General features: G+C 31.2%; 2 protein-coding genes across 2 annotated transcripts; both read left to right on the forward strand.

Annotated features, from left to right (window-relative positions):
- Positions 1–48: 48 nt before the first annotated feature.
- On the forward strand, positions 49–784 carry LOC125186178 (cotton fiber protein). Its single transcript, XM_048082520.2, has one exon. It carries the CDS (start codon positions 255–257, stop codon positions 585–587), a length of 333 nt encoding a protein of 110 aa, XP_047938477.1. The 5' UTR covers positions 49–254; the 3' UTR covers positions 588–784.
- Positions 785–16,088: 15,304 nt separating this feature from the next.
- On the forward strand, positions 16,089–16,520 carry LOC125186693 (zinc finger protein 2-like). The gene has a single exon (XM_048083107.2). The coding sequence runs from the start codon at positions 16,089–16,091 to the stop codon at positions 16,518–16,520; it is 432 nt and encodes a 143-aa protein (XP_047939064.1).
- The last annotated feature ends 2,213 nt before the right edge of the window (positions 16,521–18,733 follow it).

An 18,733-nucleotide genomic window follows, 5' to 3' on the forward strand; every position in this document is an offset into this window, starting at 1 on the left:
ATATCCTCATACAAGTCTTCCCTAACACTATATCCAGCTTGTAGCCTTTCTTTTTCACACGCTTCTCCTTCTCCCCACGCCTCCATCAACCTCTCTTTCCCTGCAACACACATGCATACATACAATAGAATAATAGTAATATAATATCTATAAATTATGCATGCATACCTATATGTATATATATGTGTGCTTACTCTTGTATCAACTCCAAAATCATTTCATTTGAAACAAGTTAACACGCATCTCTCTCTATAATGGCGACGTTGCTTAGCAAGCTGAGAAGGGCGGTGGAGAAGATCAAGTTTCTGCTTAATTTGAGCGTGAATAGATGGAAAGTGGCGTCGGTGATAAGCAAGAGAGGGCTGAGCTTCAACGAAAGGCCCGGATTGATGGCCTGCGTGGAGGATTCGGGCTCGGATGAGAGCCCGGGATCATCGAGGGGGCTACGAAGGACGACCAGTTACCCGTCGGAAGATGATATTGATGAGAGAGCCGATGCTTTTATTGCTAATTTTTACAAGCAGCTTCAGTTTGAGAGGCAGATTTCTTTGCAGCTTAGGTATTGTAAAGAGAATTCTTCTCAATAACTCGACCCCAAATTCAATTTTTTTTTTTAATTTTTTCTTTATAATAAATCATTGAATAAGATCTATATATTGTGATGTGGTGGAGATTTGAGTTTTTATGAAAATATTTCCATCGATTGAAAATGAGAGAGTAGAGTTCTTTGTTGATTATTGATGTAACTATTTTGTTAATATATACAAGATCTTTATTGTTGTAACTATTTCGTTAATGACGTGCAATGGTATTACTTGTCATGTATTTTCGCGTAGTTGACAAGCACATTCAATATTTAATTAATGTGTGTTAGTTTTTGGAGTGTATTCATGAAGTCGATTAACCGCAAATTGAAAATTAAATAATGATTACGCAGGATAATGTTGTGTGACGTAACTCAATATATAGTATTCTTAATTACTAATGGTCTTCGAGTTTTAATTGTTTTGCTTTTGCCTAACAATAATAGCCTTGATTTTAAGTTCATTCTGGATAACACGGAATTAAATGTGGTTTTAACACAGATGAAGGCTTAATTATTAAGAACCGAAACATATTGTACTTCTTCATTTTGCAAGAAAGAGCCTGGCTTACTGGGCTTCACAACTGGGCTCTCTAGTGCATAATATAGTAGAAGAATCCATTTTAACTTCCATATAGTTATTATTATTATTATTATTATGCATTAAAACTATTTTATTCATGTTACGTGAATTTTTGCTTGTGAAACTTGTTGGATGTTTGAGGTTTATTCAATAATTTGTGTCATGATCTACGCCATTTTGCACAATAGAAAATTGAATTTATAATCAATATGTAATTCTATAATTATAATTATCAATGCTTTGAATAAAAGTGCATGCAGTGGTGCATGGTATTGTGGCGTGCACCCATGTTTTCCTCATTCTAAAAAAGGTGAATATATACTACTTCTCTCATTTGAATAAATCACAACTAAGCTTTGTCAAAAATGTATAAACAGAAATATGCATAATGGAGTACGAAAAAATATATCCTCTAGGGGTGGGAATACGGGTATCCATGGATACCCGTCCTGAAAAAACCGGGTATCCAAATCCAAAAATCATCTAAATGTCTATCCAAAATCTAACCCGATATATTTTCGGGTACTCCAATACCCGCCCCGGGTATCCACACCCGACGTATCGGGTACCCAAACACCCGATTCTTTACATGTGTTAATAACTAATAAAAAATTTTCAAAATTTATTATATTAATATAAATATAGAAATATTTAAATTGACAAATATATTTAATGTTGCATTTATTTTGTAGTATTAAACTAAAAAAAATGGGTCACTTTTATTTTAAGTATATGATTATATTTATGGGGATTGGTTATGCAATATGTAAGTAAAATAATAAAAGTTATGCATTTAATTAAACTGTAGAAACAACCAATAATATAGTTCAAAAGTTAAAATAATTAACTAAAACATAAAAAACCACATGAGTTGATTTTGCAATACGTAAAACTTGAGAGCTTGGAGAAGCCGTGACCTAGAGTAAGAGAGATCGACTTATTTATATAAGTTTAGAGAAAGTTAACTTATAAATTGTACTAGTAAATAAATTGGCTCAACTCTTGAAGCCTAAAATGGCTAAACCTAATTTAAAAAATGCTTTAAATAATAAATTGGATATTCGGGTAATATCCGATACCCATTCGGATTATCCAATACCCAATTTATTTTAAATTTAAATATCTAATCTCATACCCAATCCCATAAAATTGGATATTGGGTATCCAATACTCGGTGAATATCGGGTCGGGTACGGGTAAACCCAATACCCGATATCCATATTCACACCCCTAATATCCTCTACCAAAAAAAAAAACACCTACATTAAATATATTTCACGAGAAAGGAGAATAGAGATCGATTGCATTATAAACATAGAACATGAACAATAAGTTACGTCAATAAATGACAAAATATCCATGTTTATATGTGTATATGTAACATTATGCGCTTTTATAAGTAACATCATGCATAAATATGCTCAACATTAATTATGCATAAAATCCTCGTCATCATATGAATAGTTCTAAAAACTATAGAAATTCTCCGTCCCAAAGTAGTTATGCATTCCTTTTAGTAAAATGATTTAAAAAATTGATGTGTAAATATTTGTCGAAGAAATATAGAGTAGGTAGTTTGGGGTGGAGAGAGTAACTTGTGCCACCCGGTGTTGGCAAATTGTGTGGATTGGGTCGTTATCGAGTCAACCCAATATCGACCCAGCCTTATCGGTTCCCAACCCAACCCAACCCAAAATCATCGTATTTTAATCGGGTTCAACCCAAACAGATTCGTGTCGGATTTGTACGGATTTCGTGTCATCCAAAAAAAATATCGGTCGTGTTGGATTCGTGCGAATTTCGTGTCATCCAAAAAAATATCAGTCATCTTTTAATGATAGTAAGTTACTACACAATATAAACGTTATACAATAACGAGCGATATATGATATTATATAATTAAAATAAGATATTACACGATAAAATAAGATATTACAAAATTAAAATAATTAATTAAATTAATTTTTAAATCCAAATAATAAAATTAAAGTATATTAAATTTAAATCTAACTAATAAAGTTAAAATAATTAAAATAATTATTTTTTAATAAAATTTAAGTATGCAGTAATATTTTTTTATCATAAAATTTAAGTATGCATTAATAATAGTATTAATCATATTTTTACTAATAAAATTAAAATTATAATATTTTTTAATTAATAAAAATAATTAAAATTTAAATTTAATATATCATTTTAATTAATAAAAATAATCAAAATAATTATTGTTTTTTCTTAACGGATAACCCAACCCGACCCAAATCCGACCCAACCCAACCCAAAATTTTTGGATTTTTATTGGGTCAAATCCTAAACGTGTGTGTTCGTGTTGGGTTATCTTCGTGCGGATTCGTGTCGGATAAAAAATTGCCCGCCCACGTGTCGCATGTTCATGTGTCCCACATGTAATAATCTGTGGTCCAGATTAAAAAAAATGGATCCGTATGATTTCTTATCTATAAAAATGGGACGTTTTGAATTAAAGAGCTGATAATTTAATCTTTGACGTATTAACTTGAATCTCTTTTTTTTTTCTAGAGTAAAAATGTCTTAGCACTCAACTTATGGAGTATCTCACTTCTCCGTATATCGATTTTAACAAAGATGATTACTGGTTAGTCAATCGAAATGAAAAAATGAAGTTTATTCTACTCCTTGATTAGTATGAGAGGAAGAAAAAAATAAAATTTTTTTATTTAGTATGAATACTTTATAATTCTATATGTTTGCCTACTTTACAAAAATATTGATGGGCACCAACTTTAAATTTGTATCTTATCACTAAGGACACAAGTTTAAATTTGTGGTGGGGTAATTGCTTCACCATATCTTAGCACTGAATATTTTGTATCAGTCGATATAAATTAAAAGCATGTGCAATAAATATACTAGTGTTATGAATTATGATATACTCCCTCCGGTCCCAGTTTAGATGACACATTGCTTAGCTGGCACGGGGTTTTATGAGTTATTGGTTAAAGTGTTTAATTGGAGAGAGAAGGTGGGTGTAAATATTAAAGTAGAGAGATAAAAAAAGATAGATATTTTAATAGGAGTGAGAAAAAGTGGTTGAGTGTATTAATTGGAGAGAGAAAGTTACCAAAAAAAGGAAATGTGTCATCTTAGTTGGGACAAACTAAAATGGAAAACGTGTCATCTTAAGTGGGACGGAGGGAGTATGAGTATATATAGGTAGCAAATATGATTAGATATTTTTCATCATTAGTTAGAGCAAAATGCGAAGATATCAATAGTATTTTGAAATCTTGTATTACGAAATACGAACAAAATTTTCATTATCGCATGATTGAAGAAATCTAATGAATCTCACTAAATTTAATTTTGTACTAGAATAGGTCTCGTGAATCGTCCCCCCATTTCAAGTGTCTCAATTGTCGACACGTCAGCAGCAATCGGGTGAGTCGCCGCGTCAACTCATGGGGTCAACTTTATGGAGTATGAATTTTTAACTATTCATACTAAATTTCTTCAAAAAAAAAAAACTATTCATACTAAATTTGCCCGAATATTGGATGACCATAATTAAATATGCCATGTCATTATAAAAACTAAATTTAAAGTTTTGCATTAGGCCTCGAGGATGATACACGTCAAAATTAAGTTCGTTCGTTTTTATCCAATTTCACGTCTTTTATCGTAGTAATTAATTATTTATTTTTGAGTTGAATGACAATTAACTTGTGATGGATTTTTCTTTTATTTTTTATCTACTAAAAGACAATGTCGCAAAAATTTAACGAATACTATATATACTTACCCTTTTCCAACTTTTTCAGGCCATATCCATTCCAAATCCTTTTCATATAAAAGACAATCATCTGAAATTAACCTTTTTTTTATATTCTTCTACGGTTATATTTTGATACGTGGAAAACGAATCTCCATCTCAATTGCTCTACTCTAGGCCCTCTCTATAAACTATAAGATGTATAGTTGTTTGATATACTATGATTTTCTTCACAAAAAGACAAATAGTAGAAGGGTAAAAGAAAATACTCAAATTGAATTGTACACTGACACCTGAAAAATTTGGCGAAAATGGAAACCAAGCAAATTACAATATGTATACCTATTAAAGCACAATAGTCTTTTCATGATAGTTATAACAATCTTCATATAATAATTACTTTTATGGTACTGCTTATTTCTTTATGTTTACCACAATATTTATTTCATGACAATATTATTTTTAGTTATATTTAACGACATTAGATTTGTAGCTATATTTCATGACATTAATTATTTATATATTATAATATTGTGACAATTCTAATTAATGCATGATCCCCCCCCCCCCCCCCAATATGTACACAACTGTAAGTGTTTCAAATTTTAAAGGGACCCTATATCCACCCATATTGTTACCGCAATTGTTTGGAATTTGGATGGATTTTCAGTGAAGTGTGAAGTAGATATAATGACTTTTCTATAAATTAACAAAGAAAAGAGTCTTAAAGTTATAATTAAATACTGGTAAATTTTGAGCAGGACATATAGAGACAATAATAGGTGGGGCGAAAATTATTCAACGCCATATGTGAGATAGGAAAAGCTTTTAAGGTTCAACTCGTGGGCCGTTTACTTGGAGTTTTGTTTCATTAATTTCGTCAAGAAAAATGGGCAAATGGGAGGCCCCAATAAATGTGAATTTGCATTAATATTAACGTGACACCTTTTTATTAAATGCGACAAAAAGTATACATTTTCCAGTTGTCTATAACACCAATTTCAAAGCTTCGATCCAACTTAAATTCATCCTTATCTTATAGTACTACAACAGTTTATTTCTTATGCTGCACAAATCAATTTTTAATTTTTGTTTGTTTTTTTTTACCTCTCACACAAATGCCTGGAATTGTAATCAATTTAACTTATACTAGTATAAACTAATGACTAAAGCTCAAATTTGGTCCCATTACTAAAGTTCAAATTTGATCCCTTGTATTTGCTTTAATTTTTTTTTGTCATCTGCATCATCTTTTATTCCTAAATAAATGTTTTGGTCTAAAATTAATATTTTCTATTGAACTAAACGGTCGAACGTGTTTTAACCAAATTATTGACTTAATTATAAATTTAATTAGTTAGATTAACCTAACTAACTCAATAGTATTAAAATTTATTAAAAAAAAATTACGTATAATAAAAAATATTAAAATTCATTAGTATAATTAGTTTCCGACAAATATATGACAACCCTATACGTTTGTTGAACGTGACAACTTTAACGACAATTAACTGTGAGTCGATATCCAAATGGGATTAATATCCTAATTTAGGGGGAATATTTGGACTAATTAAACTCCAACACGAGCGCAAGATTATGTTGTATGATTGTTTCCGTATATAACAGACAGTAGGCATCGCAATTATAGCCGACATATTTTATCATCTTCCACACTATGCACTCATTAATTAACCGTCAATTTTTTTTTCTCACAGAGAAGTGTACTAATAATAGTTCTATTTTCATTTATAAAATTTGTAAATTAGTTGTAAAATATTTTTTAGTTAAACAGAATTAAGAGTTTAAGAATTATCTGGGCTGTGCCCCTCCCCTATATAAAATAGGAGTCAACTCAAGAATTAATTAAGTCATTTGAAAAAGATACAATGTCGTATCGGTCCAAAATCATCCCACTAGCTAGGTCTTGGAATCAAGTAGCATCCTAGTATATATCCCACTAATTGATCACATTTCCGTACCTCATCTCTTCCAATTATTATTACGACTATTATTATATGGGGAAATCATAAAAAAGTTTGGCGTGTAACAAAGATTATATGTATAAAATATACTCCACAAATTATGACATTTGATTAGATAGAATTAATCAATCAAAACTTAAGATTATGATGGCTAGCTAGTTAGGCGTGATATGCTGACTATGTACATTTTCGCTTGTGTGGGTTCGCCCACTAATATAATTATTGATGTACTAGGTACTCTTCCTTAATCAAAAAGTGTGTAATTTCATTACATATATATTTACCCTTATTTTTAACAAATCAATGTGGTGTAATACTCTAACTGAAAATTATTCTACATTACATATTTACCCTTATGCCTTAGATTGAAGAGTGAACTACAAAAATAGTTCCTGGACTATGCTTTTATCTCGGCAATGAACCCTGGACTTTAAAAATATCTCCAAACAACCCTAGACTAAGCGTTTATCTCGAAAATGGTCCATTTTCACTGTTTCGTGACGAAAATACCCTTTTGGGGGGTTCTAGGGGGTTTGGGCAATTTGGTCTTTTTACATTTTAAATCTGATATTATTTCAGTTATGTACTGAATCTGATATTATTTCAAAATTATCATTCTTATTTCCCTTTGGGCATCCTTCACTTTGTTTCTTTATTTCAATATTAGATTTAATTTTATAAAATTAAATTTTAAATTTTGATTTTTAAATATCAATAAATTTTTTTAATTATTAAAATTACTATTAAATAACAAATTAATAGTTTTAATCAATATTTGATAGTGTCTAATATTTAATCAATAAGGTACGACAACGCCCTAGTTTTAATCAATATTTAATAGTTTTAATCATAAATAGATCATATAACACGATTTAGTCAACTTCATAATATTTTTAGTCAAATTCTCCTATAAATTGTGTTATATGATCTATTTGTGATTAAAACTATTATATATTGATTAAATCTAAGGTGTCGTCGTACCTTATTGATTAAATATTAGACACTATCAAATATTGATTAAAACTATTAATTTGTTATTTAATAGTAATTTTAATAATTAAAATTTAAAATTTAATTTTATAAAATTAAATCTAATATTGAATTAAAGAAACAAAGTGAAGGATGCCAAAGGGGAAGAAGAATGATAATTTCGAAATAATATCAGATTTAGTACATAACTAAAATAATATCAGATTTAAAATGTAAAAAGACCAAATTGCCCAAACCCTCCTGAATCCCCCAGAAGGGTATTTTCGTCACGAAACAGTGAAAAATGACCATTTTCGAGATAAATACTTAATCCAGGGTTGTCTGGGGATATTTTTAAAGTCCAAGATTCATTGGCGAGATAAACGCATAGTCCAAGTACTTCACTCTAAATTTAATACAGAATACTATTATCACATGCACTTTTAACCTTTAGATATTCCACTCTAATTGCTTAGGATATTTGTTAGAGCATCTAAAGGTAAAAAAAACTAGTACAGTATTTATCTTTTTGTTTTTTTTAATAAAATCTCATTCTCTAATGGAAAGATTATTTGAAAAGATATTATACCTTCTTCAATTTTTTTAAAAGTATTTTTATCTCTTTTTCGCACAAAATGTAAATATGTATACCATTATCATCTTATATCTTTTCCATGGAGATGCGAGAAAAAATTAAGTGGACCATCCACCACATAAGCATGGTGAGGTGGTATATCCTATCAATTATTTTTTGACATGGAAATATGAAGGACCTAACATCCAACTAGACGTGCAATAATTTAGGAAACATTCATTCTACCACTATTATAGAAAATTACTCCATAATCTTAAATATGGAAATTACTTTTATACACTATATTGCATATTTATATATACACATATAATAAAATAACCTTACATTACCGACAATAAAAATAATATATACAACACTTGTTAGTATTTTTTATGGGTATGATTTCCTTTTTCTTTTATGAAAATTAGGAGTACTATACATTATATTACATATTTATACATACACATAATATAATAACATATCTTATATGTACCGACAAAAACAATATTTACATTAGTACAACACTTGTTAGTAGTATTTATTATGGGTATGATTTTCTTTTTTCATTTTGGGTATATATAAGTATTAAGATCTATGATTAATTGACACCAATAATCTTTGTCCATACGCAAATAATTGAGACACCCTTATTTTTTTTTTAATTTTTTTTATTTGGCAATAAACCTCACATTCCACTAATTTACCGTACTCACATTTTATTATAAAATTAAAATATAAAAATAGGTCTCATATTTTACTAACTTTTTCAACTCACTTCCTAGTTCCTACTATATTTCTTTAAACCCGCGCCAAGTCAAAAGGGTTCAATTAATCGTGGACGGATAGTATGACTATAATTTACTATTTATTTGCGAATTAAGCTATTGCATGAGTAGATATATAATCATTTATATTTACTAAAACAATATTAAAAAATTAAATTATGGTCAATGCTATGTAAAATTTTCAGTTACATATATATTTATACATAAAAAAGAAAAAGGAAATCATATCCATAACATAATACTAACAAGTGTTATAAGATTTTTTTTAATGACTGTATATATGAGATATTTATATTATACGCATATGTATTAATATGCAATATATATAGGAGGTGAAAATATATTGGTAATTGTCCATATTTAGATTATGAAATTTTCTATAATAGTGGTCGAATGAATGTTTTCTAAATTATTGTATGTCTAGTTGGATGTTGGGTCCTTCATATTTCCATATGTCAAAAAATAATTGATAGGGTATACCACCTCATTATGCCTATATGGTGTGGATGGTCCACTGAATTTTTTCTCTGGAGATGCTCTTACGTCATAAGATTTGAATATTGTTATACATTTTATCACTACCCTAGTGATCAATATATAATCACATCTTAATGTATAACCAAATATCAAATCTCACTAATCACGTAAAAAAACACAATTCACATAGTGCATGCGCACACACATACTTATACAATACACACACTACACGCGCTACATATACATACACAAACACGTATCTGTTGCACACACACACTCCGTACACACTACACGTACACACAACACATACTGCTCATCTTTAATCTTAAAACTCCAAAGTAAAATATATCTTAAGTTTAAATAAGTAATAAGAAAACATAAGTATTAAATAAGAAAATATTGTAAATAATAACATAAGTAATACATAAAAGAAACACTGAAAATAATAACAGTAAAATATATAAACATTACGTAAGAAAAAACATTAAAAGAATGGAAATAAAAAAAAATAGAAAGGCACATATCATAAGAAAACAGAAAGAAAAAAAAAACAAAAACTAACATATGAAAAACATAAAAACCAAAGGAACTAAATAAGATTTCGAGGTATATTATGTGTGTCACAACAAAAAGAACGATTAATGATATTTTTAATGCTACTAAGAACGCTAATTTATGTATCTAATTATACTATCAACGTTTTAAAAGTGTTTTTGTTGTTGGTATTCAAAATAAAATTATTGGACACAAATAAAAATGTCCTAAAAAGTGGTGAAAAAGATTAAGATAATTTGCAGTTAACTTATACATGCTTTCTTTGGCGTCCAAAATTTTGCTTATTTATAAGAAAAAATTTTCAAGGGCTAGTAATTGTGTCTTAAATTTTTGTTTCATTAAACGAGTACTATGTTTTTTTTTACCGTAAAAGAATTTCTGTAGTGTGTACTGTGTATGGTTTGAATGTAATGTGTGGTGTGTGTATGCAATATTGCAATGTGTATTGTATGTATGTTAGTATGTAGTATGTGTATTATAGTGAGTGTGTGTAGTAGGTGTACAACGTGTAGTTTCTCCATACTAAAATTCATATCGATTAAATTTATATCAAATAAATGATTTCCAATTAAATACTTAAGAATTAAATCCAGTGATACTAGTATAAAATTTCAATTTCATATATCAAACATCCTTACATGTTTTCAAATTTCAGATTAGATAGAATATATGCTAGTAAGAAGTGTTTCTATATTGCAGTTCCATCAGTAGTAGATGCCGACAACACCAAAAACGTTTTGTGTCTAAATGCCTGAATTCATACGATACTTGCGAATCGAAATAAAATAAAAACTAAGAAATTAAAAAGAAGCATGGAAAAATAGTAAATTGTCTTTCTCGCTCCCTAAATGATGTCTAACTTTACAAGAACCATGCGAATATCATGTTGGAACTACCGCAACGGAAGACACGGAAAACAAACAAGTCCTTACGGATCTATTTAGGTGATTATGCATTCGATTCCAATTTCATGCAATTATTCTAGATCTATAGATGAACACATCAAATAAACACATAGACATGCAAAATGCAAATTGATGTAGCTTCGATTGTTACATCTTGATCCATCATAGGATTGATGTTGCTAGCTGCACCACCCGAAAATCCTTGATCTATCGACCACGACTCTTCCACTCTATTCCCTTGTCCTTGATAATTCATCCGTGTGGGCGGATCTTGAATAATCAACAATAGTTTGATGAGATCTAGGAAGTCCAACACCAAACACGAGATTGTCTTGATCTAATCCTATGAATTAGGATAGAACAAAATCTCCCACGTGCTAGGGCACGAAAATCGAGGCTAAGAGGGAGAGAGAGGCGTCGACTTTTGGCGGCTAGGGTTAGAGTGTTGTGTATTGTGTAGTGCATCTAGGGTTTCCATCTCACTCACTTTTTTATAGTGGACTTGTTGGGCTAGAGTGTGGATCCATGGAATGATCTAGATGATGGGCCCACCCATTAAATAAATATCTAATTAAATCAAATGACACATGATTTAATATATTATCAATGAAATATTATTTTGTTCCACTAAAGAATAATATTCACTCCCATCTAAATCACCAAATTACAAATAACTTGGGTCCATTTTATTTTACAATATTTCCCGCGTTTAAGATTATCTTAATCCATCAATTTAATTATTTTGTCTGCTACGTGACTTGAATTAAATTAATTCTCCAAAGAGTTTGTCTAGTTTGAAACTTTATTTATAATTCGTGGAATAAAATTCCAACTGCGCAGATTTCTGAATAATAAATTCTTTTTTTCAAACACCTCTTGGGGATCACATGTTTAGGATTTAATCATACCACACTGAGCACGCGAATTGTATGAAATAATATTCCAATACTTTCATGTTATTCAATTACTACCACCCAAGATATCATGTTTGAGTTATGTACAAACTCTCCCATATTGATAAGTCAAAGTGGCGTCTGACTGAATAAACAATATTGATATTAATATCATAAACTAGAAAAGTACTAAACTTTCTGAAATATATTCTTACAGTAGATAGCACTAAAGAATACATTTCGTATTAGATTCTTTCAATGCTTTACCACACCGGTGTTACTAATCTCTTCTTAGGTAAGAGAGAATTATCACAAACACCGCAATCATACCAATAGGTAGCCAAAGCCTATCTAGGTTGTGAATACGTTATTCTTCTTACTAGATCTGGCCAAGTCCCCTACTGGAAAACTCATGAGGAGATTCATCGAATTTCCCTACTTGAGCTACTTAGTAAAAAACCTTAGACTTGTTTATTATATTTCAATAATAAACCATTATATTATATTATTTATTCTCATAATTAGGTAAACAAGTGGATGTGGCGTTTCTTGTATACATGCATGAGCTGACTATACAAAGGCGTGTATGCTCGAAGCATCTTTTAATATACAAATCCCAACATATCAGTCCTATTTTCAGCGCGATTTCGGCATATCGACATCTACTACTGAAGCTGCACCACTTTTGTATTAAAACATTAGGCCAATGGCACTTTGAGGCGCACAAAAAAATAAAAATATTACTCCTTCCGTCCCACTTAAGATGGCCACATTCTTTAATGACACGAGATTTTAGGAAGTGTTGTTAGGTGGAATAAAGTAGAGAGAAAAAAAGTAGTTGGATATTTTAATGAAGAGAGGAAAGAGGAGGTTATTTCCAAAATTTGAAAGTGATCATCTTGATTGGGACAAACAAAAAAGAAAAATTACCTTTTTGAATGAGACGAAGGGTGTAACGACACGCCCTTCTAGGGTATAATAAATACGGCGACCGTTAACTAGGCGGACTTAAACGCAACAAAGATCATAGGCTAGGGTTTCATTTAGAGGGATTTGACTGAAGTATTTAATGAACTAAATAAGCAACAAAACAACACCTTAATCAAGAAAACTAATGATGAATAGATATCATAATTTATGCTCCAAAAGACAAGGGATTAATATAAATCCAAAACGCATCATGTCTCAATATTCTAAACCAAAAGGAAATAGTTCAACTCAACCAAATAATAATAAGTTTCATGTTTCAGCGGAAGCAACCAAGAGAAGGGTGAAGCTATGTATGAAGACACAACTACACTCGGAGTTTCAAAACGATCATATTATTCAATTTACTTGCTCAACACCGCCAACCGCTCGTCGCCGCTCAACCTGCACATAGGGAAAACACATGCAGGGCTGAGTACTATAAACATACTGAGTGGACTTATGTCGAAAACAGTTTTATCATAATAGTAGTTATCATGTCATTTCAAGTGTCCATCGGGGTTTTATCTTTAGAAAGCTCAGAGGCACCACAATATATCCTTTATCAAAATCACGGTCGCGCAACCATTTTTTCATATCGACGTTTACCATATCCTCATTCTACAAGGAATGCGGCTGCAATCCAGGTCACTAGACCGGTCAACCCGTACACTGGCACACGGTCTAACATTGGTGTACACTAACCCAAGTAGAGTTTGCGGCTCTACAAGGATCCGAATTCGATTAAATCAATAGTGACATAGCCACAAGGGATAGGCACGGCAAAACAAATCATAGCATGATAACACAGATCTCATTCTCATCAATACAGATTTAGGACAGTGTCCTTATTTTAAAAGAAAAGCCCACCTCGACGGCTTAGATCGCAAGTATTCTCTTCCCCTTGCTATCACGCTGAGAGCGCGAGTTATCACCTTTAAATTATGTGCATCACAAATCAGTTTCAAACATTGATTTGAAAATCATGCATGTTCCCAACGTTTCCCTTTTCCCCTCAATTTGTTTTAATATCACCATTCAAAAACAAGACGTGATTATCACATCACTTTTTATTCGCACTACAACTCCAGATCTATCATCAAAATATGTCACGCATGAGTGTTTTACAACACATCACACCCACACACACAACACACACGCACGCACACCGAGGCATGCACACACACACGATCCACTCACACACACATATGCATCACATTCATCAATTGGTTTCCCCTTTTCACTCGATCTATATGCATGAGGGTTCAAGAACACCGATTAATCGGTTAGATGAGAAAAGATTGATATAAAAATACCTTTTCTTGATAGAACGAACGGTAGAACAAAGTAATAGCCTTGATTCTTCAACAATTCTTGAGTTTCAACTTCAATTCTTCGTAGAGAATGAAGAGATCTTGAATAAAATAGAAAACAAGTCGAAGAAGGAGTGGAAGAAGTGGGAGGCGTGATTTTCAAGAGTGGGAGGCGTGATTTTGGATTTTAGGGTTAAGGTTTCCCTCTTATTTATAGAGTGCAAGATATAATATCTTTAATTAAATAAATTAAAGATTAGAGAAGATATGGGGGAGGGAGTTGGCGTGATTTTTGAGAGAAATAAGGAGGGATTCGAATTTTATGCTATTTAATTAGCAATTTAATTTGGTATTTCACGGAGTAGAATAAAATAACACGGAGCAGAATAAAATAATAAATCTCTCAATAAAGTGGCGTGATTTTTTAATCTCTCCACAGAATCAAATTAAAATCTTAATTTAAATAGGATATGGCAAGATCTCCTTAGATATGGTAAGATATGCTAGAATATTTATATTTATTCATGGGAGAGAATAAATAAGGGATCAAACAATATATTAAAATAATTCTTTCTCCCATAAATAGGAGATTTTCGAAAATCTCCATGTAATAAGGTGGGTTTCAAAAATTCCATAGAGGAATTAGAGAATAATTGGACTTTGGATTTAATTTGGATAATTATCCCAAGCAAATAATTAAATCCAAGAAAAATAGGATTCCTTCTCCAATAATAATAGGGGTCGAAAATTCCAATAATATGTGTAGGATATTTATGAAAATCCTATTTAGTCTCACTCATCCCTTGGGAAATAATTCGCCAATATATATTACCCCGTATCGAATATTCACACAATCATTTCACAAAATCAACCGTTTTTACTTCCACTTCATTTTCTCAACACATTGACCTTTCAACGGCCAAGTCATATTTTCCACATCTTTGACTATTCAACAGCCACGTCATATTTTCCACATCTTTGACTATTCAATCAATCTCAACTCCAAAACGCAATTAGGACACGAAGAAATCATGTAATTAAATCACTCATCAATTAATCCACATACTCCATAGCATTAAAAGCATTTAATGCAAAATTTTTATATCTCAAAAATTAGGATTCAAAAAAGTGGGACGTTACAAAGGGAGTACTACTAACTTAGTTTTAATGGAATGGGAATTATACTACATAAACTAATGGAATGGGAATTATACTACATAATTTTGTCATGGACAGACAATGGGATCAACTGCTGCCATTTCTAGATGCCGACAGCTATAGGTTCTTTACTGATACCTGAAAGTTGTGTCTTCTTTCTCACCTTAATAATATTCTTTCATGTAGTACTCTCTCGTCCCACAAGAATATGCACTATTTTCTTTTTAGTCCGTCCCACAAGAATATGCACTTTTTAGTTTTGGAACTCTTTTCTCTTTAATGAGGTAAGACTCATTCTCCACTAACAATACTTTATTTACTTTTTCCGTCTACCTCTTTCCTATTTTATCAACTTTGCATTAAAACCTGTGCTGAATCCAAAGTACATATTCTTTGGGAACGGAGGGAGTACTACTTTTTACCGTAGTTTTTTTTATTTGTGGGTAATACACCATTCTCCTCACCTCCCATTCTGCACAGTGTTGTGCATTATCACTTTCACCATTCCTATGTGCATATATACACAAACACAACATCTTCTTTCTCATTCAAACCAACTTCACCTGCTAGAATTTCTCTACCCAGAAATAAGTAGCCATGAATAACTACGAGCCCAATACTTCCCTTAACCTAAGCTTATCATCTGGCCGGGTGATAAACCTAGGACTAGGGTTTGACGCCCCAGCGCCGGACTGGTCGAACCCGCTGCGGGTGTTCTCGTGCAACTACTGCAGGAGGAAGTTCCACAGCTCACAAGCTCTTGGAGGGCATCAAAATGCCCACAAATTGGAGAGAACCCTAGCCAAGAAGAGCCGGGAGTTTAGCTCAGCGGTCCGGTCGCACTCTGGTCCGACCAGCTCGGAACCGGTCCGGGTCAGCGAGCCAGTTTTTGTTATGGATCATCTAGCGCACGTGGGTAGGTTCGAAAGGAGGGATGTGGTTGGTTATGGGTATGGCGGCGAGGATCAGCATGTTCATGTTCGTGATCAGGATGAAATTAGCCAGCTTGATTTGTCTTTGAGGCTTTGAATTTGGGCTTTTTATTCGGCGTAGTATATTTTTTATATTAGTAATTTGGTTTTGCTGTTGCATGTGTGTTGTTTCATGCAAGAATCATATATATATTGGTTAACTTCGTTATCAAAGTACTATGTTTCGATCAGATAGATAGAAATTCTGAGAAGATGGTCTCTTTCTCTCTCACACACACATTGCTTCAACATTTTCTTGTGTTTGTGTTGTCTTTGTCGTCTTTAGCAGAGACTAATTCATCTAATCGAAGTTACTTGATTAGAGGAAATCATATTCCAATATGCGTCAGGAAGAAGAAGGCTAAGTTTATCATTACATAAAATTAAAGAAGTACTAGTATTAAATTTACAATTATATATATGTTGAAGTACGAGTTATCAATTAATTACTTGTAGCTCTCACTAGAATTGTAAGTTTGTAACAATAAATTTTACCATGGCGAAATAAACGAAAATAATCAATATATTTCGATTGATAACTTCTTAAATTATGAGTATCAAATAAATACTACATATATTTTTGTAGAGTTAGATTAGAATTATAAACCAAAAGGATGCATAATTGTCCTGGTTTATATAGTACGAATTATCATATGAAGGAACTAAATATTTATATATGAAAATAAATATTATTGTATAACAACATACAAATAAATGTCTAAGATCGTTTGAGCAAATTTTTATTAAAGGAGTAACATATATAGAACTTGTTATTGAGCGATCAAAATTTTCTACAGAAGCACTTAATACGTTTGATCAATAAAGTGAGTGATGCATATTTGTCTTCAAATTAAGAAAATATGTTAAAGCAATAATTAATGTGCTTGTTGATTAAGGGTGATAAACCAAGAAGTGGGGACAAACAATCAGAGTTTGGCAAACCAAGCAAACCTAATTTGGATGCTGTAAATTCACAATCAACATCCTATATTAGACATATCATGCACATGCCTCTCTCGAGATAATGTCTCACATTTGGACATCCCATTATGTACTACTGTCCTTTTTATTCTTTACCATTGAGGGCTCTTCACAAAAAATTATTTTTCTTTACCATAAATAACTTAGACAATTATATAATTTATTTTATATATTCATGCACCATTTGTGTGTACCACTTACCTTGAGCATCACTGATGTGCAATCCATGTTAGCATTTGGCTTTATATTTTTGTTTGATTCTTTCTTTTATATCCAATAATAAACTAAATTGCGATTATGATAATCACATATGTATACAAACATAATTATATTTTTTCCTCTAATTTCAAATAGATGAATAAAATCAATTGTCAATGATTATGATGTAGTTTGTAAGATATCAAAGAAAAAAATGCTATGGAAATGAAAAGTGACATTTTAATTCAGACGCAGTATATTATATTCCCTTCGTCCCATGTTACTTGCACTGTTGCTTTTCGGCTTGTCAAACTCCTTTCACTATTTATAGTTTAAGTTAGAATTAATGCATTTAATTAATATGTTAGATTAAGTTAAAAGCTTCTTTATTAAGTGATGTTTCATTACACTTAAAATTCTAATTTAATTACACTAAAAAATCAATCCCAACTTTACGGCCTAAAATGTAAAAGTGCGAGTAACAGTGGACGGATGGAGTATAACTTTAAAATTTATGGAAAATAATATGAAACCTAAGTCAGAAATGAGCATCTTATGATTAAAGAATAGATGTAGTACATATATAATTTGAAGTTACGAAAGTAAGAATAGTTACTATAATTAGAAGTTAGAATAACTTTACTTTTATATGGGAGAGGTACGTTACATCTTAGATAGTGATTCATTGCACGTTTTCATGTCATTTATTTTCCAAGTGGATTGCTTACACGTGTCAAGTACTGCAAAATGATTTTAGCTCATGTCACGGGCTTGCGACAAGCACATATTGCGTACGATTGATTACACGTTATTTGGGGATTTCGAAATTAATTGTGACATCTATACACGTATATAGTATTATAGTATATAAGTAAAATTATTATATTACACGTCATGCAGCATAAATTTAATTACTCACAAAAATTAAATTCAAATTTTGATAGTAACGAGCAATTTAGGTAGTAAGATATTTCTTTTGAAGCAGTAGGTTGAGAGTTTGAATTATCACAGTGAAAAAATAAAGAATCGCATTATAAAAAAAAAATTAAACCCAAAAATGCATATATAATCGCATTATAAAAAATTAAACCC

The sequence above is a fragment of the Salvia hispanica genome, chromosome 5, assembly GCF_029641045.1.
Source record: "Salvia hispanica isolate PSC_SH4W2 chromosome 5, Shi_PSC_v1, whole genome shotgun sequence".
NCBI classification, from domain to species: domain Eukaryota; kingdom Viridiplantae; phylum Streptophyta; class Magnoliopsida; order Lamiales; family Lamiaceae; genus Salvia; species Salvia hispanica.